The sequence below is a fragment of the Ambystoma mexicanum genome, chromosome 12, assembly GCF_040938575.1.
Source record: "Ambystoma mexicanum isolate Mex_15411 chromosome 12, UKY_AmexF1_1, whole genome shotgun sequence".
Lineage (NCBI taxonomy): Eukaryota > Metazoa > Chordata > Amphibia > Caudata > Ambystomatidae > Ambystoma > Ambystoma mexicanum.
In genome coordinates this window covers 1,039,084,818-1,039,111,043 of record NC_090936.1, presented here as the reverse complement: position 1 = coordinate 1,039,111,043, position 26,226 = coordinate 1,039,084,818, and the positions used below count along the sequence as shown (strand labels likewise).

The 26,226-nt window shown below is 43.9% G+C and overlaps 1 protein-coding gene across 1 annotated transcript in view; it reads right to left on the bottom strand.

The window, feature by feature from the left end:
• The window catches only part of PAX4 (paired box 4), a 465,469-nt gene that overhangs the window by 202,597 nt on the left and 236,646 nt on the right, over positions 1-26,226 (bottom strand). Inside the window, exons 4-5 of the mRNA XM_069629565.1 lie at positions 10,464-10,554; positions 9,375-9,536 (exon numbers count right to left, since the gene is read on the bottom strand). Coding sequence (XP_069485666.1) covers positions 9,375-9,536; positions 10,464-10,554 — 253 coding nt within the window. The remainder of the gene's footprint in view (positions 1-9,374; positions 9,537-10,463; positions 10,555-26,226) is intronic.

Here is a 26,226-nt window from a genome sequence, read left to right as displayed (position 1 = left end):
GCTTTTTGTTTCTGTTACATCCTTTTTTATTCATTTGTATGGCAGAGAAGAGGGGCGGAAAGAAACTTACTTTTCCACTTCTCCCTTCCTGTCGGTCTTAAAAATACCCAGACATTTACGCTGGCATGGATTTTCATCTCAGCACAATTGATGGGTATTAGAGTCCACTAGCATTTTTACACCAGCAAAAAGCAGGTGAACTCCATAGGAATCCATTGTGAACGCTGCCTCACATGCGTACATGTCAGGCAGCGTTTCCTTGGTTTGCACGGTTTGGTGCAAAAGGGAGGCGTACAAACGTGCACACTGCCTTTTTGCCCTGCCCCTTTGGACTCTGCCATGCAAATAAGGAATACTTGGCAACAGGGACTTGTCTACACTGAAGTATGAACGTAACAGGTCCCTGCCATCAAAAAACGGGGAGCTCCTCCCTGTTTTTGCACTGTTCTGCTCGTAAGTGCACACGTGTGTACTTGGGGCATATTTTCATATTGTGTTTTGAACTCCAAGTAATCCAAATGAAGCAGACATGTTTTTTTCTTTTTTTTTTCCTTTTTCGTCATGATAGGCCTTTTAAGAGGCAGTGATGGTGACATGTGTTCCCAAAATCGAAATGGGCGCTGCGAGCCACTGATAAAAATAGCACCTGCCATGCATGCCAGTCAATTAATTAAAAGGGGTCTAGTCCATCATATGTGCTGGCGCACAGCCTGCAAGAAATGCTCAGTTCGCCTTTGTGATTACGGACACCTGTGCATTTCCCAAAATCTTGCAAGAGATAAAAGCGAATCTGCTGAAATGGTTTCCCTTCTGGGATTGTTTGTGAATCACCCATGCATCTTCGCACAGGAGTTTATTCTGTTTAAATAACCACAAGATGTATGAAATACTGCGTACATTTTTAGTGTCTAGTTATTTTAATTAATGCAAATTGGTCTGGGCATGCTTTCATCTTCTTATAAATAGTATGCACATATTCAATGTTTGTACTGGCCATCTCAAGCCCTTTGTCATAAACCCTTGACACACTTCACTTTACAAATACATGACAAAAAACAGCTAAAGTTGCCGTTGGACGTTCAGAAGATGTTTCAGAGACGTCCAACAAATTGATAAACTACTTGGAAAATAAGATCTGTTTCTAAACATTATTTGAACAGATATGTCACAAAGCAAAGTAAACCGTTTTTCAAATGTTGATAAAAAATGATAAAGCAGTGTGACGAATTCCAAGATGCCGTCACTTCTCCCATGAGGCCAGGGAGGTATGGGCGCTACCTGATAGACCCCCTGGGGGTGGTACTCAGCGGGATGATCTCATGGGGAGTGAGTTCCCCTCTGAGGACAATGTAGACCATCTCGGGCGAACGCAATATACCAACCCAAAGGCAATACCGTCTCTCCGTTCTCTCCAAGAAGAGAGCCCTTATCCAAGCCCGCATCTCTGCGGCATCTAACAACTCGGCCAAACTCTTTCAAATCTGCAAGCTTGCCAACCCTGCTGCAGTCTCTACCTCTCCTGTCCCCTCCCAGGCCCTCTGCACTGCACTTGACTCTCACTTCATCGCTAAAACTCAGGACATCCTGTCCTCACTCTCCTCCTATCACCTCCCTCCCTCTCTTCCTGGCTCTTCCTCTGGCCCTTCTACAGCCACCCCTCCTCCCTCCTTCTCTGCCTTTCCCCTTTTCTCTGCTGATGAGGTTTCCAGACAAGTCTGATCTATGAAAGTCTCATCTAAACAGGTTCACCCCTGTTCCTCCAAAACAATCAAGGACCACATTGACGCCCTGGCTCCTGCCCTGGCTGACTTTTGCAACCACTCCTTCGCCTCTGGAGTCTTCCCATCCCCCCTTAAGCACTCCCTTGTGCACCCTCTTCTTAAGAAACCCTCTTCTGACCCCTCCTGCCCGGCTAACTATCGCCCAATCTCCATCACTCCCTTCCTGGGTAAGCTCCTGGAGAAACTGGCCATCTCCCAGCTTAACCTCCATGCTGAATCTGTTGGCAGTCTTCATGACCATCAATCTGGCTTCAGAGCTGCCAGAAGCACGGAAACTGCTCTCCTGAACATCCGTGAGGACCTACTCTTGAACCTTGACTCCAACACTCCGTGTGTTCTCATTCTGCTCAATCTCTCTTCTGCCTTTGACACTGTCAACCATGCCATCCTGCTCAACCGTCTCCGTGATAACCTGGGTATCACTGGTCAGGCTCTGGTGTGGCTGACCTCTTTCCTCTCCAATCGACCCTCCCAGGTCCAACTGGGGTCCTTCCTCTCTGATATCTTTTTCTCCACCTGTGGTGTCCCCCAGGGATCAAATCTCTCCCCCTGGCTGTTCAACCAGTACCTGGCACTCCTTGCCCACCGCATCGGCGCTCTCTGCCCCAACTTTCAGTGCTATGCGGACGATACCCAGCTCATTTTCAGGCTACCCTCGGCCTCCTCCTCTCCTTCCCTCATCTCTGACTGTCTGTCGGCTATCCAGGAATGGTGTGCTGCCAATGACCTCTGCTTTAATGCCAGTAAGACTGAGATTCTACTCATCGGCACACCCACTCCCTCCTTCCCTGCAGCTCTCTGGCCGGCCTCTCTTGGCCCTCTTCCTGCACCTACCTGCACGGCAAAAAACCTCGGGGTTATCTTCGACTCCACACTCTCCTTCTCTCCTCATATATCTGACGTCTCTAAGAAGTCACACTACCAGCTGCACCTCCTCAGAGGTATTCTTCCCTTCCTCTCCTTCCCCCAGAAGCTCACTGTCTCACAAGCCCTGGTTCTCTCAAAGCTGGACTACTGTAACAGCCTCTATCTTAATCTGCCTGCCTCCACTCTCCGCCCTCTGCAACTCATCCAGAACAGAACTGCGAGACTTGTCATTGGCCTTAAGCCCAGGGACCGTATCTCTCCAGGACTGAAGTCCCTACACTGGCTCCCAGTGGCTGCGAGGATAAAGTTCAAAACCCTCTGCATTGTCCACAAGGCCTTCTGGGGCCTGGGGCCTAAATACCTTCAACTCTCTCTTCCTAAATATCTTCCTTCCCAAGCCCTTCGCTCATCCGTCTCCAACTCCCTCAGGGTCAGCCGCTTCTCAAAGCAACGAGCTGGGGGTAGATCTCTCTCCGCGGCAGGGGCCTCCCTCTGGAACAGCCTTCCTGTCTCCCTGAAACTTGAGGAGAACCATCTACGGTTCCGGAAGCACCTCAAAACCTTCCTCTTTGCTTCTGCTTTCTCTCTCCCTCTCCCCTGCTAATTCTTCGCTGAATCTGCACCGAATCTGCAACTGGGCCACTCTCACCGACCTCGGTCCTGGGTCCTGCCACTCTGCACTTGCACTGCCTCGCTGGCAACCCCTGCACTGAGGTACTGTCTCTGTATCCCTACAGCCCCCGCACTTGTCTGCACTTACCTTGCACTTGCCACCAGCTGGCCCTATTAATTTTATTATATATACTTACCTTGTACTGCACTTGCCCCCTCCCCTCCCCTTGCGCTTTCTCCCTTCCCCTTTCCCCTGCACTTGCGCGATCTGAATGACACCTGGCCTAGTAGGATCGTTGTCTGTCTTCCCCCGTTTCCCCCTCCCTGCCTCATCGCGCCTTGAAACACCTGAAACGCTTGTGTATAGGCGCGTTACAAATGCCATGTCATATCATATCATATCATAACCCTCCACCCACACCCTGTACACCTTCCTATCCCATGAACTTCACCTCCACATCCCATATTCATGCCTGTAAGGTGATAGGTTTAGCATCCACTGAGAGGAGGAAGAGTAGGGACTATCTGAGGATGACTCCCTTGACAAGTACTGGGACGAGGAGGAGGTGTGGGGAGCCATGGTGAGGACTGGAGTAAACATTCTAGTTGTTTTTAGGCACTCGTCATAAAAAGGAATGAAGGACTGACAAATATGTCAAGCTATCACTCGAGGAGCCACAAGCATGGAGATGGCCCAGCATTGAAGACAGAAGGGGCAAGTGACCGGGACACCAGCGAGGAGGTGGAGGTGTCTCTGATCAGACTGACGTAGAGAGACCAAACTGAAAGTGGGAAAAGCAGAAGCCCTGGCACGCGGGGAAATCAGTCTGTGCAATCGAGCAGAGACACGCAGATGGTGAGAAGTCCAAGAATGTGGCGCCACTGCAGAATACCTGAGAGAGAAGGAAAGCGCGAGAAGTCCGAGAACAGGAGAATCAGAGCCCGAGACCAACCGGAGAACACCATCAGAAACCCTAAAGGTACCAGGGTTACCAGGACGGTTGGTGGGGCCATAACAGGGTTGTGGGAGAATAAGGAACGGATAAAGACCTCACACCCAAACAGAGAAATATCAAAATATGGGTGTGGGACCCGCATCCACAAAAGAAGAGAGATACAAGTCATATTGTTCATGGCAGTATCTGATAGGAGAGTGACCCAGGTCTGCCTGATTACAATATTAGAGGAAGCCTGTGTCTGGGTCCCCGAAGTGAAAGAGAAGCCAGGAGAAAGGAGTCATTCCCCCTGGTGTTCGTGAACTGTGTTACCAAAGTGAAAAGAGGCCAGGGAAAGGGTCTCTGATTACAACAGAATCGTTCATCCATCAGGTCATCGGTCTATTGGACGACGCATTTACTAATCATCAGTCTCCGTATGTAATCATTTGTGGGGACCTAAATATTCCGGACTTAAATACCAACAAAAGCCTAGATGGCGCATGGAATCCTGATGAGCCAAGGTACACTAAGCAAAATGTATGGTCTCTCCTTATGACCTTCAGAGATCTGCACCTGCTTGATGGGAACTGCAAGGGCGATATTCCATCTCAAGCGACGTGGGAGCAAAGAGGTTCTACCTCGGTTCTAGATTACATCTATGTTTCCAATAACGTTTTGCCCTTGGTTGAACAGTTCCAGATTAAAAAAAACAGCAAACAGCGACCACCACCCTTTGCTGTTGGAATGACGGTCACCACTTTCGCCACCCAGGGACCAAATGTCAATACCACTTGTTACCTTTAATGGTGGCCTCCGTCTGAAGATATCCACCACAAGAATAACAACTTTAACGGCTGATCTGAGATGTACAGGCTCTTCGGTGGAATAGTCACCACTTCTAGAACAATTTTGTTATCGCCCTAAGAAGGGTATTTTTGCTCGAAACCATCAGCACACATTTGACATCGAAGTGGTGGTCCGAAGAAAAGAGGTGAGAAACCTCTTATGTAAAGCGACAAAGCGGGCCTAGCAAATGATTTCTGTTTAGCTTCTGTTGCCAAATCAAGATACAAAAATGGGCTTCTAGCCTCTAAGCATCAACGGTACCAGAACGACTCAGAGTCCATGCTAAGAACATTGGCCGGTAAGGACCCAGGGAAATTCTGGTCACTACTAAAGCCAGAAGAGTCTGTTTCTAACACAGATCAATCCAATCCCATCAGTGAGGTAACCTGGACTAATCACTTCAGCACACTTTATTCATCGAACAGTGTCTAACAATATCACTGGCCCTTCTGTGTGCCCTGGTTTATGGCTATTCCCCACTTACGAGCATGACCTCGTAAGACGAATCAGGAGGCTAAAAGGCTCTAAAGCACCCAGTCCTGACGGGCTGTCAGATTGTATGCTTAAGGAATTTCCTGAAGAATGGGCTATTTTCATCGCCATTCTATTTAATCAAATTTCCAGTCGCCACCAGTTGCCCAGTTCATGGAGGAGAGCAATAGTGGTCCCTATACATAAAAAAGGTGACCGAGAAAATATGAAAAACTATCGCGCTATTGCTCTCCTCAACATCATTATCAAACTCTATAGTTCCATCATTCTCTATCATTTCCAATCATGGTGTGCGGTAACTAGATGTTATAACCCATTACTAGGTGGATTTGTTAAAGGTCTGGGTACCGTGGTGATTATCCTTTTATTACAAATTCTCAAAGGCAACTCTGGGAAAAACAAAGCTAAAACATATATGGTTTTTGTGGATCTGGTCCAATCGTTTGACCAAATTAATAGATCTAAACTTTGGTTGAAATTAATAAAGAAAGAGTGCCCTGTTAGACTCCTTAACCCAATCATAGCAATGCATTCCAATACTTCTTTAAGGGTCAGATTAAACAAAGCAGTGATCCTATCCAGCGAAATTACAACTGCCAGAGGAGTTGAGCAAGCGTGCCCTATGGCCCCAGTTCTTTTTAACCTCTTGATGGAGGACATCCCTAAACCTTTGCCCTTACTAGATCGACGTGGTACTAATTGACCAGACTCTCGTCGGCCATCATAGGCAACTGGATGCCTTACAACAGTACATCAATAAGAACAACCTTGAAATTAACAAGGGGAAAACCAAGACCATGACGTTTGGCACTTGCACCCAGGGGACACACCATTACTCCCTATTTTTAGATGGAGAGAAGATTGAACAGGTACCCTCTTTTAAGTACCTAAGTGTCTGGTTGAGCAATTCCAAGTCTGAAGCTCCAATGACAACGTACCTTTTAGAAAAAATGAAACATCTTTTAGCCAAGCTTGTGCATTGAGCAGAAGGTTTGGCCGCTTCTCCATTTTACCAGTTGTACAATCTGATAGAGCCAACGTAGTCCCACGCGTTGATCTACGGGGCAGAAGCCTTGTTCAACATCCCAGACTCTTTCTGGAATAGTTTGGAAGGCTGTTTTGGAAAAGAGTGCTGGGGGTCCCTCTGTCAACACTGATCGCCATTCTTCAGAGAGAACTGGGTCTAACCTCTCTGAAGTGTCTGTTGGACTGGCACAAGCTTGCCCTGTTTGCGAAATGCACTAACCCTGTACGAACCGTGATGTTGGAGATGATTTACAGAGAGTTGTGGTCTAACGGCAACCCTCCCTTGACTGGATGGTGCACGGCTATGACAAACCTCCTGGAAGTGATCGGCAGTTCCACTGAGCAACTAATGTCCAACCCATTGCGGGTTAAATGAAAACTACAGGATTGTGATTGGATTTTAACCCAAGAGTTGGCAAGCACTTATCACTCTGTAGCTCACTTGCCTTTCGAAAGTTGGAAACTAAATTCACTGCGTGAATATCTAAGACAATTCCCTGATAAATAGGTGAGAAACCTATTTTTGAGAACTTGCCTCAATTTGCATCCGACCAGCGAGATCTCTGCAACTCGGGGCCATTCAACGGTTAAACATTGTCGGCATAAAATCAAGTACATAATTGCAGTAGTCACATTTCTGATCGAAGTTCTCCCAGAGATCAGAAACGTTACATTTATATTAATCTTTTGTGTGGTTATCTGTTTATTTTCTTCATTATTTGTGTTATCTCTAATTGATAAATATTATGAACTTTGCAGTTTACAGAAATTTGATCTGTTTTGTTAAAATCAATTTTAGCAAATAAATAAATTTTAAAAAATGTTAACATTTGTTGAAATGGTATATTTTGCAGCACAGTTTGAGAAAAACGTGGTAAAATGCATAGAGTTTACAATTGGTTATCTTGGGTATCACATGAAAAAATTCAGTAAGTTTCTTGATACTTTTGCAAATTTGCACAAGCAAACAAGCATAGCGAGAGAGCCCAAAAAATGTAGCATGGTTTGTGGGCGTTCTCCCCAATGAAGGACTTGACACCATTTTGATGAGGCCACGGCCACAATCAATCTATGCCAATAATGGTCACCATAAATCACTTGCATGAAAGCTGAGCCGATGTTCTAACTATGCCAGTAATGGTCACTAAATCACGTGCATGAGGCTGCTGCCACAACCTATCTGTGCCAATAATCGTCACTGTAAAGCACTTGCATAAGGTTGAGATCACAACCTACCCATGCTAGTAAAGTGTAATACACTTGCACAAGCCTGTGAAGGCAATCTGTCTTTGCCAGTAATGGTCACCATAAATCACTTGCATGAAAGCTGAGCCGATGTTCTAACTATGCCAGTAATGGTCACTAAATCACGTGCATGAGGCTGCTGCCACAACCTATCTGTGCCAATAATCGTCACTGTAAAGCACTTGCATGAGGTTGAGGTCACAACCTACCCATGCTAGTAAAGTGTAATACACTTGCACAAGCCTGTGAAGGCAATCTGTCTTTGCCAGTAATGGTCACCGTAAATCATGTGCCTGAAGCTGCAGCCACAACCTATCTAGTAATGGTTATTATAATTATTATTATTGTTATTATGATTAATATTGTAGTATTTATTGAGCGCTGTTATAGCTTCTGGAAGCAACAGAGCGCTTTACAATCACAAGTGGAAGTAAACCATGATGGAAGCTCAGAAATAAGGGAATGGGGAGAAAAAAGGGGAGAGAGAGGGCAATTTGGCAGTAAGGGATCTACAAGCAACCAGCTGAGGAACCAGTGGGGAGCAGATCACCCAGTGGTCACTGTACATCACTTGTAAGAGGCTAAGGCCTCAACCTATCAATGCCAGTAATCCTCACTGTAAAATCCCTTGCACGAGGCTGAGCATGAGAACACCATAGAAATCAGCATTTCTCTGCCCCTCACCACAACACAGACACATGTACGCATTTCTTTTCTGCTCACACATATACCCAGTCAACCACACTGAGTCAGACACATGCGTGCACACACACACACAAACCATGACACTAACATTCACAACACAGACTGATTATGAGCCTATCATTTGTGCTACTGAGAGACCTGCATTATTATTATTATTACTATTTTGTTTTTTTTTAGCACTGACCTAGCTTCGAGAAGCAACTGAGTGCTTTACAGTGGTATACAACAATACAGATACATAACAGAACGCTTTCCAGAGGTATACAACAGTACAGATGCATAACGGAGCACTATTCATAGATTACAATACAACAGATATACAGCCGGGGTGGGATATAGGTGTACCGGGTGGTGGGGAAGAGAGAGGCAGGCGGCGTCTAGTGAGTCAGGTGATGCGAGGGGTAACGCAATGGCCTTGGTGTTGAGGAGGAGAGACTCCTTGAAGAGGTTGGTCTTGATGTGGCATGATGTAAATGGGAACTCAAAATAATAATGTGTGCACTGCATGATGTATGCCACAGCCCTTTTCTCAATATAACAAGGCTTTTCTCTCCCTCCGGGTAGCGCTTTCAACGCCATGCAAAGGGGAAAAAACATACATGCCAACATGCCCTATTCCAGTTGGGAGAAGCCAGTCCAGTCCTGGTTTTAACTTTGCATTCTGGGTTTTGTGGTGTGGATCTCCCAGCTAAAAACACAGGACTACAAGTTCCAGAATTCAAAGTTCAAACCAGAGCTCGGCTAGCATCTCTTGACTGTAATGGGACATGTTGTCATGTATGAAAAACAGAACTTTAATTAAGTACATATCTTGCAGACTCCCCTCCCCCCACCATGTGTTACCAATACACAAAGAAAGTACCTTTTTCCAGGCTCTCTGATTGCTCCTGAGAGAAGACTGTTCTGTTCCTGTTCAGGCTTCCCAGCTGAGTAGACTTGGGAGGCAGCTCAGGGCTTATCTGCTGGACGTCCAGCAATGACTCCTCTTCAGGAATTTTGCACCCAACCTCTCCTGGTGGGGAATCTGTCAAAAATTGAAAGGAAGATGTCTTCATCTTTAAAGCGTCTTCAAAAGGAAAACTATTGACTTTTCAGTGGCATCGAGAAACCCTACGTGGACCACCCGGAACCTTTGGTGGTGTGAAGTCGAAGGTGAGTGAGAAAATCTCATGACAACTAGGACCCTCTTCTAATCATTGGAGTCAGAGTCTGATAATAGCACCGACACAAGATGTGAACATTGTATGTCTATTGAGCTCTGATTAGCCAGACATGTCATAAGGGTGCCCACAGCCAACAAATGTATATAAAACAATCCAGTGAAAGCAGCATGAAGGAGACACATTGTGGCCCTTCTTTTAACTTCAAATGGGCAGAGAAGTAGAAGGGAATACCACAGCTGCAAAAAAAAGGGGAATTACCACTACTTGTAATCCTGTGGTAACTCCATGGGACCATATGGCGGTAACGGTAATTGAGTTTTGCTGTGTTTTGGCAGACTTACTGCTGGAATACCGCCCAACTCGCAATGAGGCCCATAGTAGTGGTTTCAGACACTATTGTTCACACACACACACACACACACCTGCGCCCGGATTTCTTCTTTACTTACAGGGCTGGAAGCAATGCCATCTAGACTATCAATGAAGCCCTATGTTTGCTATGCAGCTGCCAGAAAATGAAAAAGTAACAAGACAGAGAAATCAGGTGGGGCAGTTTTGTTAAGGCATATCAGACTGGACAAACCCTTTCAACACAAATAAGCAGGGTGTTTGGCAGTGGTTAAACCATAGGTATCTGGGCTCTCCCTTTGGTTTCTTGAGGCCACTTTTCTGTTGATGTATGTTGGTCACAGTCAGTGTTGCAATGGCTACAGGGACATTAGAAGATTTTCTGGCAGGTCACAGACTCTTTCTGAGCACTTTGGGCATTTAGAGGCCCTCAGTCTTACCTAGTGTTGAAGAGAATGCTGTGTTGTCAGTAACATCTGGAAGATTTGGATCCATCTGCGAGTTCCTCAGAATCCGGTTTATCGAGGACACCTGGGAAATAAGGAAGGGAGTTTACAAGACCTTAAAGTGGCATTTTATAGTACGCGGGGTATTAACGTCACAGCTTATTAGCTTAACTGGCAATCATGAATGAACATTTTGGTCTAGTGTCGCTAGTATATCATAGCACAGAGCAACACATTAGTGTAGTATCAGAGATAGCATGATAGTGATATATACTTAGTGGAGGATGGTAGAACATAGTCAAATGTAGTATAATAGAGTGAAAATGGAATATTTTAGAGTAGGGTGGGCTACAGTAGAGTAGAAGAGAGTGAAGGGAAAATGTAAAGCACAGTAGGGTAGAGTAGAGTGAACAACATCACAGTAGAGTGGTACATAACAGGACATGGTGGGGAGCAGCAGAATGGAATATAGGAGATTATAGTAGAACACAGAAGAGTTCAATATAGAAAAGAACAGAAGAGCGAATGATAGCAGAGCACTGAGGAACATAGTAAAATGTGGTGGGAATGTGTACAGTGGAATGGAATATTGCGAATAGGAGTACAGTAGAGCAGAGTGAAGGACAGGAGAGTAGTGTGCAGGGAATGTAGGATAGCACAGAAGAGAGAAATGAAAAGAGTAAAGGAGAGTGAACAATAGGAGGTCAAAGCACCCAATACTAGAGCCAGGCATATAGAGGGGTGGACTGGAACACCATAAAGTGGCATAGTCACATGTGGTGAGAATGTGTACCGTGGAATGGAATATTGCAGATAGGAATATGGCAGAACGCGGGATAACACCCCCGTCCTATCCAATGGTGGCTCACCCCAAAGTACCATGTACATTTTGGTGGCAAAAAGAAAATGGGTTAAAATATATTTGACAAGTCTGTTTTGAGGGAACAGACATTACCTACATAAATCACAACAAAACTATAAAAAATAAATGCATCCAGTCAGACAAACCTAATAAAACTAAGGACGAGTGTTAGGGAGAATTCTCATAAATGTGCTAATTCCCTTCACCTTAGAGACCCCCAGCAACTTTGCTGGATTTTGTGGACTTGATTTTCTTACCTGGAAAGAGGGTGAGCCTTTTTTCCCACTCTTTCATGTATTTTGATGTGTGTTTTACTCTTGTGTTCTTTGATTATGGAGTTTTAAGATAACTAGATAGGCATCTTTTTATGTGTGTCACAAAGCACACTCAGTGCAGTGACAAAGGGATGTCTTTTTAGATTTCCCAAAGGTTTAAATACCTTATCTGGGATAAACTACTGTTTCCCAGAGTAAGTAAAGTGAAATTGACTTTACTAGTCTTTTAAATTCCTAGACCCAGCACACCCTATCTTCCTGTAGAGTGCTGGAGGGGTTACCTAGTATCCCCGGTGTCTAGAAACTCATGTAGCAGTCCAATGCTACCCTTTTCTATTGAAATGGCTTGTGGCAGTGGTTTTACAATGAACTACCATGATTTTTCCCGGCCACGAACACCAGTAGCTAAAAATCACAGGAGCCATGTTTTTCAAGATGCCGCCTTAAGCCCCTTTGTTTGAGCAGGTCCCGGTCTTCTTTTTTCGACATTTCTTTTTGAAAAGGTCCTTCTAGTGTTTGTCTCTGCACGCCAAACCAGGTTTGGTCCCTTTGTTTCTATGCCTTTGGAGGGCTTCAGGACTGAAGACCGTCTCTGGCGTCTGAGTGTCTGGGGTGGGCAGGAAGTGAGGGAGGTGCCCAAAACTCCCTGTTCTTAGTCTCCTAGGAGACCCAAAAGCACTCTTGCGTGATTGGCTGGCTGACTGTCTGGCAAGGACAGCCACCCTGCTGGGTGAGTGGCAGCTAGGCTGGAATGAAAGGGATAAAACTGTTTAAAAGGCGAGTCTCGTGGAATGGAAAGCAGAGTCAACCACTGGAACGAAAGAATGGAAGACAAGCTGGAACAGCACGGCTGCTGCAACTCCAGGACTGTTGGTTTGCCCGGTGAAGCCCTGCTGCAGATCCGAATTGCCAAGTTCATCTCGACAGAGAAGCCCCTTCAAGGACAACTTCTTCCTTTGAGTTGGTGGGACCAATCAACTCGTAAGCCACCTGGATACCATTCTCAGAGCTGGTTAGAATTAACCAGGGGGAGGGACACCAGCTTGTGTGCTTGAATTACAGCTACTGGAACTGAAGTGACTCCATTTTGTCAGCATTTTCCGACGATCCCGTGCAGTGCAGGAGTCCCCCAACATCCTCCCTCTTATCCCCACGACTGATGCTCAGGAATTGTGAGATCTGCAGGAACTGCCAGGAACTAACGTCTTCTGCTACTTCTCGTTCTTCATATTAAGGTACTGTGCCAACCCGATTGAGAGAACTTACCTCTCACAGTGAAAGTTCACAGAACTTTCCCAACTTGTAGGCCTAATCAACTTGTGACCCAACATATGATTCTTTTTCGTACAAACTACTTTTGAGAAGTTTGGCATATACTTTACCGTTTACTTCAAGAACTGCTCTTTCCTATCCAAGACACTAGTCCATTGACTTTGGCCTAGGCCTATTGAACTGAATCGAGTCCTCTGGTGAACTAAAACTATTTACACTGCCTAAGAAAGTATTTGTGATCTATTCTGCTAACTTGTGCCTTTTTGCTCCCATTGAAAGTAACTGAAATGCCATTTTGCTCTTATTTCAGGGGAGCCTAATTTGTTCAGAAACTTATTGGTTTGGTATTGAATTGTGTTTGTGTATAATATTAAGTTGCCTCCTTCTAGTGATTGTTTTCTAAATGATTGTGTAATAAATTAATAAGTGTTTGCCAAGAAACCTTGAGTGTAAGTGTCTACTTGAACCACTGTGATTGTAAGACCTCTGTGTAACATCCTTGTACTGCTCACATTCCCTGTGGACATAAGCCTGGCTGATCAGCTCGCTACCACAAACTGTGTAGTACAGACTTATACCAAAGGTTGGTTTTTGCTTACACTTGTAGTCCTAATTGTATGTGGTGGTCCCAGACGGTAGTGCAAGCAATTCTGCCTAACAACGAGCAAAATCACAATCAGCATTTAAAGCCCTAGTCTATAGCCAGGTCTTCCAGAGCAGAGAACAGTGGGGTATGGAGTACAGTAGCTGTGTTGAAAGGAGTAAATGAGAGTAGAATAAAAGAGAAAAGTGGAATAGATCAGGGGCAACGTGCTTGGGGAGCAGCACTCGTTCGATCCCCAGGTCCGCGCTTAGAAACCTCTGGGTATTAAGCGTGTTATAAATGACCAATCATATCATAGCCACAACAGGAGGGAGTACAGTACATTACAGTGGAATACATGTGTGCTAATCATAAATAAATACAGTTCCATAGAGCATGGAGGATTAAAGCAAAGTAGCATTAACCTTAAACCATAATAAGGTTAAACTAGTATAACGTAATACAATAGAGTAGTACAGCATACTTGACTGGCTATAGTAGAATACAGTGTAATATTGTACCGCAGATAGTAGAGTACAGTGTACTATTGTACAGCATGGCTATAGTAGAGTACAGTGTACTATTGTACAGCAGATAGTAGAATACAGTGTAATATTGTACAGCAGACCTGAATGGCTATAGTAGAATACAGTGTAAGATTGTACAGCAGAGCAGATAGTAGAATACAGTGTAATATTGTACAGCAGACCTGACTGGCTATAGTAGAATACAGTGTAAGATTGTACAGCAGAGCAGATAGTAGAATACCGTGTAATATTGTACAGCAGACCTGACTGGCTATAGTAGAATACAGTGTAAGATTGTACAGCAGAGCAGATAGTAGAATACAGTGTAATATTGTACAGCAGACCTGACTGGCTATAGTAGAATACAACGTAAGATTGTACAGCAGAGCAGATAGTAGAATACAGTGTAATATTGTACAGCAGACCTGACTGGCTATAGTAGAATACAGTGTAAGATTGTACAGCAGAGCAGATAGTAGAATACAGTGTAATATTGTACAGCAGACCTGACTGGCTATAGTAGAATACAGTGTAAGATTGTACAGCAGAGCAGATAGTAGAATACAGTGTAATATTGTACAGCAGACCTGACTGGCTATAGTAGAATACAACGTAAGATTGTACAGCAGAGCAGATAGTAGAATACAGTGTAATATTGTACAGCAGACCTGACTGGCTATAGTAGAATACAGTGTAAGATTGTACAGCAGACTTGAATATTGTGGAACCATGCTGAGTAAAACAGACTGACGACCATCACTTTTAGCACAAAATATGGATATTTGCCGGGAAAAAAAGACCCCATACTAAGCATCCTTACCACTAGCTCATATTTTGCAAAACTCTAGTTCTCCCGCATAAAGATATCTCCCAAGATCTGGAATAGAGGATGGGACATTCTTGCTATGCCTAACACACAAGGACACTGCGCACGTGGCACAGGGACCTGAGCATGGGAACGTGCTGCAGCCGCATAAAGATGTCTCCCAAGATCTGGAATAGAGGATGGGGCATTCTTGCCATGCCTAACACACAAGGACACTGCGCACGTGGCACAGGGACCTGAGCATGGGAACGTGCTGCAGCATCCGTTTCATAAGGCGTAATGCAAGAAGTGGCGCGCATGAGCAGATGATGCCCACTAATGCCATGCTGATGGACCACGAGAGGACACGATTCTGCGGACATGTTTTATTCTCAGAGGTCTCACATAGGTCTTGGAAATGCCCAACAGAGGGTTCAGCATTTATGAACTGCATGTCTAAATGAAAGCAAACCAATAACACACAGATATTTAATGCATGTCCATGATGATGCAGTGCCTGATCCAACGTTAGGCCTTCGCAGTAGTTTACTGTTGTGTTGGACGTACAACAAAAGCCATAGCAGTGAAAGTGGCAAATACATTCTTAAGTCATAAACGAGCGGTGTAATAAAACAGCAAAGTAACTGTTCTAATCCCAAAAGACTGTGTGGTAAGTCAGACTCACGAGACGACCAGAGGACATGTTTGAACAGGTTGTTATTAAGTAAAAATAAAGAAAATGCCTGCTCTGAAGCCTACTTCTAGGATGTGGTTCTTATTCCAAAAAACGACAAAAGGGTGCTCGCCAGGACGTCTTATAAAGAAAGGTCTGCCCTCTGTCAAAATCTATTCTAACCGAACCATCCTGCTTGCCCTGTTTCCTAGGGAGGGCCTTGGCTAGCAGGCTAGCAGGCTCACTTCCCTAGTCCCAAATGGGTTGGCTCCCCTTGGGAGAAGGGACGAATTCCCGCGATTTGTTAAAGCTGGTAAAAGGATTAGTGTAACGTACTTACCTCTGCTAGGGGAAACCGCCTGGGATATGTCAGAATTTAAGGAGCTCAAGTAAATGGATTCACCATGAAAGTGAGGCCAGCTAATCATTTGCATGTTTTGCATGTTATGACAGGGGAGTGAGGGAGCCCACCCAAACCCACCCGCAGTGTTGGAGCATGTGTGGGCAGGCCCCCTCCCTACCCACGCTTACCTGGAAGAAGTAGCAGCATGTCTGTAGTAGTCCCTGCCGCAGAGAGAAAAAGGAGTCGGTGGGGCTGCAGCATGTCCTGCTGCAGCCCGGAAGACCAGCAGGATGCCGTAGGATGCACTCAATGTGATATCACTGGTCCCGGGGGTGGGGGGGGCGCAGAGCGAAAGGAATTCTACACCCAGGGATACAGCGGCCGGGACAACCCCGGCCGCCACAGAGGGAGAAGATCACGGCTCCAGCTGGTGGTGTCTGATGTTTGCCCGCGCATGCAGGGAAGCCACTAGCCCACTAGAGAATTGTAAAATAATAACCGCGGGACTCCAGGAACATGACATTAACCCCACTAAACCACCAGTGATAATGTTAATAAAAGGAAGCCCTGGAAGAAAGGGGCAACCGTTCCTTAAGGATTGGCCCAACCTTCATGCCAAGAATGCCGTAAGCTATCATCCAAAAAATGGTTCCAACTGAAAATAATTTAGAACGTTTCTTGACAAGAAATAGTCACATGAATGTGTTAGTTGAGGCAATCAATGTTATTATCCCGTTCCTCTGTATTTAATTGTACTTAATTCCCTCGATACCACTTTATTTATAATGGATTCCACTTTTTTATCATTCACTGTGAAACAATTGAAGATTTGGTCTGAGACACAGGTAAATGTTCTTTCCTAGATGTGCAGTGCTAAGCATTACGTTGATGTCATAGCACGATGAGGTCGTGGCACCCATGCGTGATGATGCCATCAGGTTCAAGCGTCCCAATATTTTTACCCCCATATTTTCGCATCCGGTTTCTTGCTGATATGAAGCAGTATTGTCCTGTATCCACAGTGCATTCATTGACAAGGTAAGATAACCAGCCTAATATAAATACATCTTATATAAGTTAAGCTACCCTCAATTTTTTAGTTCTTCAAAAATATTGATAGGATACACCCCTGAGACTTTGTAATACCTAGTACTCTCAACTTGTGAGACTCTAGTGCCACCAATCAAGGTATGCTAACATTTGTCAATCTAGATTTGTTACATGTTTTTCTATCCCACATATAAATGCCTTTTTCACAATGCAGTTGGTTTAACATTTTAGACTTTACTGAATCACAACTTGGACCTCAACCTCTCTATCAATCAAGCAAAAGTCATAATTTTAATCACTGTACCCTAAAAGACAACTACATAGTGAGCCATATGATTTTTTTTAATCTCTTTTCAGCAATCACTACCTTTATTATTAGATCAGTCATTTATATTTATTTGTTTTGTTTATATACATATAGGGTCAGAAGAATCATTAGTCCTGATGAAGGCGGTCAATGAATTGTACACCGAAACGTAATATCATGTCGACACTGTATTTGATAAGGACGTCATGGTCTGTTTGTTTCTTAAAACACGACTAGCTGCAAATAAGTGTATTCGCTACGTTCCTTGTAACTGAGAAAGATTCATTTACATTTCTCTGGGCATTTTTGTTGACACTTTGCTACCCTTTCCTTCCTTTATTTGCTATGCTATGTTTGCGATACATTTTTCTTTCAACTGTTGCTGCATATTTTTTAATTATATTTGTATTTGTAATTCTTTGAATTTAACACTAACACCAGCTAAAATAACTATGATTGCACTTTGAATTAAACACCTGATATTCATTATCAGTTGAATGTTGTAACATTATTATGTGTCTCAAATAACACATTCATGTGAATATTAATTGTCAAGAAACTACATTCTAAACCATTCCCATTGGGACATTTTTTTTCAATGATAGTCTATTCCCAAATTCCCATGTGAGTAGGGGACTCTCCCTTTTGTAATATTAGGAATGTCCTTTTTGTAACGTCTAAGAGCCCTTCTCCTGTAACACCCACTCAAGGAAAGTAAGTTATTGGATAAGGTAAGCTGATCAGTACCGGGAAGAGGTGGGTGATATTTAAATAGGCATGTGTGAGTAGTTCAGTGTGGGTTAGTTGAGTGAGGACAGGAGGTGGTGGAGGACCACCAGAGAGTCCAGAGTGGCGGTAAGAGCGATTGGAGTGTGGACGTTATAGGAGAGATGGGTCTATGGAGTATTTCTGTGTAAAAGTGGAGCGTTTAAGGAGTAGAGATAGAGAAGGAGTAGCAGGGTGGTAGTGGTAGCGGAGGTGCTAGTAGTTGAGGAGTTGTAAAGTGGCATAGGGAGTAGTTGGTAGTAGTGGACAGTAGTGAGTCGTAGGGAGTGGTAGTCCCAGTAGAGAGGGAGAAGTGGTAGCGAGAGGTGGTAGCAGAGCAGTGATAGTAGCAACAGGCAGTGGGAGAAGAGGAGTAGTGGCAGGAGGTATTGTAAGAAAGGAGGGGTGGTAGTAGTAGCATAGGAATCCAGGGGGTTTCATAGGAGTGAGGAAAGTATAACAGCAAAGTGGTAGTTAGAGGTCAGATTCATAGTAAGAGCGGGAGTAAGAAGAAGAGAAGTAAGATCAAAGGATGGAGGTGGAAAGGCGGTGTGAGAGACCGCAGGGACAGTAGAACGGAGGGAGGATAACATTTAATGCCAGTATAGTGAAGGGTCAGGTAAAACCGGGTCTGAGAGACGAGAGAGTGACATCGGGTGAAATAAGGCATCACCCCTAACTCCCTAGAAGAGTAAGCAGGCTAGGTCAGGGTAATACTAGCAGGCCCCTGGGGAGTCAGCCATAGTTTTAGGGAAACCACAAGTAGAAAAAGGAAGAGAGCAACAGATAGGTGTTCCCTTTCACTAGTACGAACATCCTGTTAGGGATGCCGGGGCTAGGGAGGGGCTAAACCGGCTAGCTGGAGAGAGCGAGGGGCGGCCCTAGCAACAAACATCCTAAAGAAACCAGTAGGCCCTAAGAGCGCTAAGAGGAACTATATAGCCACTCCATTGTCCAATCATCAATAAAGACCCTCTGAACAATACTGGAGCATCAGAGTGGTTATTCATGGCGGCCACCCCATCACAATGTTCTTAAAGCGTAAACAAGAGTGGTTACTCGTTTCTACCAGGATGTCCCTGCCAGCCCATACATAACTGAATCACTAACATCCAGATAGAAGGCATCTATGTATACTTTCTCCTGTGCATCAGTTATTTGGCATGCCAGGCGCTTTTCGGCCACATAGCTATCTACTCTGGGAGTACACAGAGCAAGCGAAATGTGAACATGACATGTGGAAAGCAGCATGTATGAACTATCCTTGGAAATGCCTACTTGCTTTAGGATAAGTAACACATAATATAGAGTTGTCATTTGCTACTTTGGATGCTGGTATCAGAGCTACTGTGCAGGTACTGTGCAGGTACTGTGCAGGTAAAGTACATTATTTACTTGAAATGATTTCTATGCCCCAAACCAGGCCAAGCAGAATGGGGTTTATTTTACAAATGCAGCCCCGAATTAATCGTCTATTGGCATTTTGTTTTGTTTGTCATACCATCTATCAGTGCCTCCCAATGATGTATCTGAACTGTGCACAAAACAAGCTATGACTCATTTGGCATTTACTTTTTTTGTATTTAAAGAGAAACACGTTTAATCGATTTGTTAATTGACTCTAATGCCTCGTGCCAGGAATAGAGTCTCCAATAAATTGGAGGCTGAGGAAATGTAAAGTTAAAGGGCCTGATTCACAGAAGCGTTTTATAATGGCGAAATCCCATAGGAAAACGCGGTGTGAATCAGGCCCAAAGCCTACTCCTACTAATGATCGATATTCTGGCATGCTAAGAACTGAATCCAGTAACATATGATCGGACTGCTTTACTTATCACTCATTGCCTGCTCAGATGAATGAGACATTTCTCCCCTATCATAAGTGAAAGCACATGGCACAGCTAACCCCATGAAATGTGTTGCACCTTCAACAGAATCTAACATGCCACCCCTATTATCCCAGTCCCTCCGTTTGGAGGCGCTGGCTGCCGAGGAAAGACCGAGGCCAGGCACACCTCAGAGGAACCTGCTTGCAGGGGCTGGGGAGAGACACGAGAATTATAGAGAAGTCTGTTTGATCTGAAGCCGGCAAGAAATGGGAGCTACCTAAAACAGCCAGGGTAGCTGGGGAAGCACCCTGCCATTTTGAATTCTCTTTGCACCACATCCTCTACCTCACATAATGTCCTGGCTCAAGGCACTGGTTATGAGTGAAAAAGGAGGGCAAACACTTAATTAAAAAGTGGTAACAACTGGCACATGGCAGCAGGTTTGAAAATACATCAGTTCCCCCGCTACGATTCCGCAGGAGTGGTGGCCAAAAAAGGTACTTGTAGTACACATGCCATTACACAGAGTGAAGATAGGTTTCTATAAGTTATTAATAGTTCCCTTCCTCAATCAGTGTTAGGGGCAGAGGCTAGGTGCTGGAAGAGCCAGAAGCTTGACTGCTGCTAAAATAAACTGGCATAGTGGGGAAATGGCATCTGCACGGGTGTTCAATACAGAGCGTTCTTGATTTTTACTATGTACAGTTATGCTGTGGTCTCTCTGAGGAAGTGAGTTCTGCTAATCAGGCCCCACTTTCTAAAACCTTTATGCTGAAAAGTATAGTAAACATAATGTTTTCATGCCTTGGCCTTGTCTACTAACATACTGGCAGCTGGCATGTAGTTTGGCCACATTGTAGCCACAGAGTAACATCTGCATTCCTGACAACCACCTCCTGTAATTTAAATTAATTCCAATGGCTATGTGCTGCCTTTAACAGTGAGCAGCCATGATCTAAATTAGATATAACTGTATTCCCCAAACTCTGGTAGCAGTTTGGGGCACTATAAATATAGAGCTATATCCAGTAAACCATCTGATATCATTTAGTTATCAACTGGTGTTCTGTGACTCCTACAATTGTCAGAGCCTCTGTGTATTACCCTCTGGGGCAGGGAGCTTCGCCCGCAAAGGTTTGGGCTCAGCCATGAAGGCCTCTTTTGTTCTCTGCCTGGGAAGTCTTGATACCTTCCTTGGAGGATAGGACATGTTCCCGGGTAGTGGATTGGGAGCAAGGTACTTTAAAATGGATCCCTGCCAAACAATAGGAAAATCACAAAGGGGGGAAAATGACTGAAGTCTTTTTAATCTCGGACAGACAGGGCTAGGTAGATGTTTGGGAGAGTTCAGGAGAGGATTTGAACGCAGGAAAGGGATCCTGCCATCTTGGAAATACCTAGGCTACCCTTCCTCCCTGGCTCCCTCCAAATGTCCTGTAGATAAAGCACTCTGGTATCTGACAGGGCCAGGAACTTGTTACAGCCTCTAGTATTGGCCATTTACAGAAGGCTTAGAATGGACTAGTGCACCATGGAAAAATGACTAAGGATTTGAGACCCATCCCCATAATTGAATCATCTTTGGTCGCAAGATGAAGGATTTCCTTAGAACCTTGTTGGGGTATCAGTCTGTCCAAAAATAAATAAAATTGGGTTGAAGATAAGAATTTCCAAGGAAGGAGCAATACATTTTCCCACAAGCCTGGAGGGGACCATTTGGAGTGATCTGCTGCTGTACACCTGCCTGCTGCTGAAACAATGATACTCAGTCTGCCCACTGGATATGGCACCCATGTAAGTGTTCTATGGCACACGTCCTGGCTGGGAAAGGGCAGAATGAAAACTTCCCTTTCCTCTGGGTCCATGCGCAGGGACCCACAACAATCCCAGATCTAAAGGAGCACGCTTCCCACTTAAAACCACTTTCAAGCTGACATGAACGCTTTTGAGTCATTTTCGAGCCGTTACCAGAGCCAATAGAGTTGCCTTTGAAATGCTATGCTCTCCGACCTACTTCAATCCGCTTCGAGACGTCGACTTGACGTCACCTACCTGTTCTCCAGTGTCTTCGATCTGATTGCCGCTGTCGAACTGCACTACATTGTAGGACCCCATTACACTGACTCACTGCAACAGCTGAATCTATGCTTTGAGAAACCCTTAAACCAACTAATTTTGAGTGTCTACACATTGCATTTTTCCAAGCTTCCTCCAGTCTGATTGCTGCTTTTTGAAGTGCACATTGTTTGCCTCCTGTCAAGTGAACTCAACCATCTCGACACAGACCTGACCCCACAGAAAGTGCCCAGAAACCTACCTCTGCCCTGTCATGCTACCAGAAGATCATTTAAAGGCCTAGTGGCAATTGACCCCACTCTATACCATTTTAAGAAACGCACAACGGAACTTGAACGTGCCTACAAAAACAATTCTCTATATACCCGTGTCTTCATGCACAGAGAGTCCTTTGATCCAAAGGTATGCGTATCCTGTGTATTACTTTATCAGGGTGGTTTGTTAGTGTTTTAAATTGTGTTTACATTTTTCGTTTAAAGACTCCTATTTTTTATTATATAACCTTAATTGAGCATTTCCTTTATTTTGGTACCACAGCACTATTGTTGTTTGGATGCTTCCTTGATGACTCGCTCCCGTCTTGGGGAGTATAGGCTTCCCTCTGCCCAAGCAAGCTTAAACAGGCGAAGATGATGTACCATTCATGATGTGACTGTTTCACCTTTATGATTGAGATCACTGCTGTTCTACTAGTGGGGGGGGAACAGAGTAGATTTTTAGAAACCACTAATCATCCCTGTGCGCCTGCAGAGCAGTAGTAATTTCATCAATGGTACCCAGGACTCCCACATTAACCTTTAGAGGGAAAGAGCCCTGCAGGTGACGCACCCGCTTGGGAAGAGCAGAAGAGAGCCCCAGAAACATTTTTGGGAACCCACAGCAGTTTTAAATCCACTTGTGTATAGGCGCGTTACAAATGCCATATCATATCATATCAAGGGAATTACCCATGGCATTGTTGTTACTCAGCATTTAAACTTCTTCATCTAAGAGAAACTGGAACCTTTTTTAAGATGGGCGTGCAACATTGAAACCTTTATTTCAGCCACACGACGCTACACAAACCTGTTTGCCTTCCGAACTCTGAACCGCTTACCAAATCAAGACAGCTGGACTAAATCTTTTTTTTCTGCTACAAAGAGAAGCACCAAGAATCCTGCTTGATGCAGTTGGACCTGCTCAGGAGACTTAGGGCCTAATACACAGAAGGATTTTATAATGGCAAAACCCCATTGGAAAACGCTCGGTCAATAAGGGCCTTAGAGATCTCTTGAACTGGGTGCGCCTCCCAAGGCTTTCTCAAGTACCCTGGCCATCTGTCCTTTAACCTGGGCCCTAGAAGTAGCCATTATTGTTTTGTATTTCCCTTTGTTTCCCCTACAACAAACAGCAACATGCTGGTCTTGAAAGCAAGACCACGCAGACAACAGAGGTTCGAATCTCAGGTATGGTATTAGGCACATTATAAAAAAAACAAATAAATAAGTAAAATAAATCCTTCTGCGTATCACTATATATTATACCCACCAAAAATATTGTTGTATATATGGTCGTCTGGAACGGCCATAGGTGATATTTTTGTGATATTTTTGTGGGGCATAATTTTGGGGATTTTTGGGAGCAGGTGTTGCTCCTTTAAAATAAAGTGGGCGTTGCGGGGATGTCCCCCACAGGTTCCATGCCTTAATATCGCCACAAAATATGGCAATATTTTTGTATGGCAACATTTTTACGGGATATTAACACATGGGACCACCTTCTGGCAGTCCTATTCCCAAAGTACCTGTCCACCTATAATAAATAATCAGCCTGTATTACTCTGTGTTTTTCCTTTGCAGAGGTGACTGATTAGTGTGCAACATGATTCTGTGTTTTTAATAAGAGATTAAAACTGTATTCAACATTGCATCCATTAACAAAGCTCAAAATAACATCAGCCGCAACTATAAAACAACCCCTACAGATTAAAATAACTAGGAGTAAACATCACGCAGAACTATACTCCAGTGCTCCGTAATACGTTTATCCCTGTAAAAGCATCCTTTAATAAAATGAGTTGCATTAGATAAAAAAAATGTCATCATTGTTATTCATAAAGAAACCCATCGCCCCAATACATGTCTTTACATTATTTCTATTAAAATAAAATGCAGGCCGAGCCAACGTTTCCTTAAATGGGTTACAAACCTGCACACTGTTAGAAAATGTATAAATTCCCCCTCACATTCTAAGCTGCAAGGGCAAATATTCCCTAGCCTCAACCAAGGGGCACTTGATTGTCAAGGTAACACATTTGTTTGAGCCATTAACAATAGCCTACGGCTATCATGCGCATGTAGTTCAACTATTGCTGGGGCAAATTTCGGATGCAGTGAAGTGGGGTCGTAAAGTTTTTAGTAAAGACTTACATTTAAAAATCCTTTCTTGGACATTCCTTCTGCTTTGGTACTTAAGGTACTGTTGTTTGGACGCTGTGGTGAATCCTATGGAGTGCTCCCAAAAACCCTACCTAAAGTCTCCTCCCAGGTGGCCAGGGAAAGGCAGATGCTTCCTGATCCTGACCTTGGGGGTGGTGTTATCACAGAGGATCACCTCGGAGGAGAAGGGGCCCAGCGAAACAGGAGGACCTCGTGGGATGAGACGCAGTGCTTGTCTACCTCCAGGAAGGGAAAATCGTTCTGCTGGATAATACAGCTGTGCGTAGGTAGAGACTCCTGAACAGACTAGACTGTTATGCTGGGGAAAATGGCCTGTCGCTTAACTCAAAAAAATCAAAGATCTTGGTCTTTAGACACAGCCTTAGAAGAGTAATAAATCCCCATTGGTTGATGGGGACAGCGAATCGAAAGGGTGGAGGAGTTAATTTATCTAGGCTTCAAAATCTATGCCTCTCCAGCAATATGCAAGATAGAGAAAGACCTGCAGATTAAGATCTTGCAACTTTCTGCACAAATGAAAAAAGATTTAGGGAAATATTGTAGGTTTTCAATTGTACCACTGATTAGATATTACAAATCCAAGGTATTTGAGGTAATCCTTTAAGGGCTAGAAACAAAACCACACCTGTGGTATGCAGACTGGCAGAAATAGGAGGGTCTGATCTGGAAGAAAGTACTTAATCTTCCAATGAGTCTTTCTACGTGGTCCCTGAGATTCGAATTGGGGTTGTGTTCACTAAAAAACCTAGTGGGTTGGAAATTGATCTCACTGTATAGAATACATTTTTTGCACCCTGAAGAGTCCCTATATACAGATATCAGAGTTCACCTCGAGAAGGGTGGCTCTTAATTAATAGGAAAGCTGGAAAAGTGGGTTCAGAGTGAGCTATTGAAGGCCAATACAGATCTCAAATCATTAATCCTAAATCCCTGTAAGGTAAAAAAAGAGACTGGAAGAAATGGACTGGATTGATACAACAGATGTCCTGTCTTCCGGGGTGGGGGGTACAAATCAGTTCACGGTGGAAGAAAAAAAACAAAAAACAAAGTCATCTACCAAGATATTTAGCAACATTTCTCGAGGTTCTGGCACAGAGAGTTATGGGGGCATTGGCGTTTGTGTAATGGGTGTGCCAACCCCAAGGATCAAACATTGAAACACCTCCTAATGGACTACCAGGAAACGCTGTTGGTTAGACGTCGTGTGTTTTTGACAGACTCGGAATGGGCAGTAAGAACTTTCTCCCTGAGAGGTTCTGGGACTGGTTAATTGCAGGCGATTTCAACCCTCTCACAATCGCAGTGGTACAGGTACTTGAAAGCTGTAACATTGTGTCCTAACCGGGGTTATGACTTGGAGACCATGGATACGGGGTCCAAGGATTTCCTTGGCATGTTTTGGAAATATTTTGGAGATGGTTTAGTGAGAAGTTCGCAAATAGTGTCTTCCTTGTATTAATGCTTACCTGTATTGTTTCTGTAGGTAGTTCTGTGTTCCTTTTCCTTTTTTACCTCATTTCTGGTTGATTTTTAATTGTTTAGGAGATCGAGATCTTATTTTACTTAGTTTTATTGGAATAAGTGTGTGCAAGTTTTATAGATTTTTAGATTTTTTTGCTTGTTTTTTTCATTTATTTCTCTTTTCCTTTTTTATTCTTCTCTTTTTATGATCTAATAAGAGTTATATGTAAGATGATGTTTATATTTGAATTTGTTTGAAAGATTTGTAAAAGGTTGTTTCAATCAAATACAAAAAAAATACAAACTATAAAAATAAAAAATAAAATTGTTTATGCAAGTACATGTAATGGCATGTTTTCAAAGAGAACGGGTACTCCCCAAAGTTAATTATAACAATGAGAGTGCAGACAATTATAACTGGTACTGTGTTAAGGGTGAGAAAAGCTCTTACAAAAGTTATAATACTCCCAGAAATAGGAAATCATATGAGT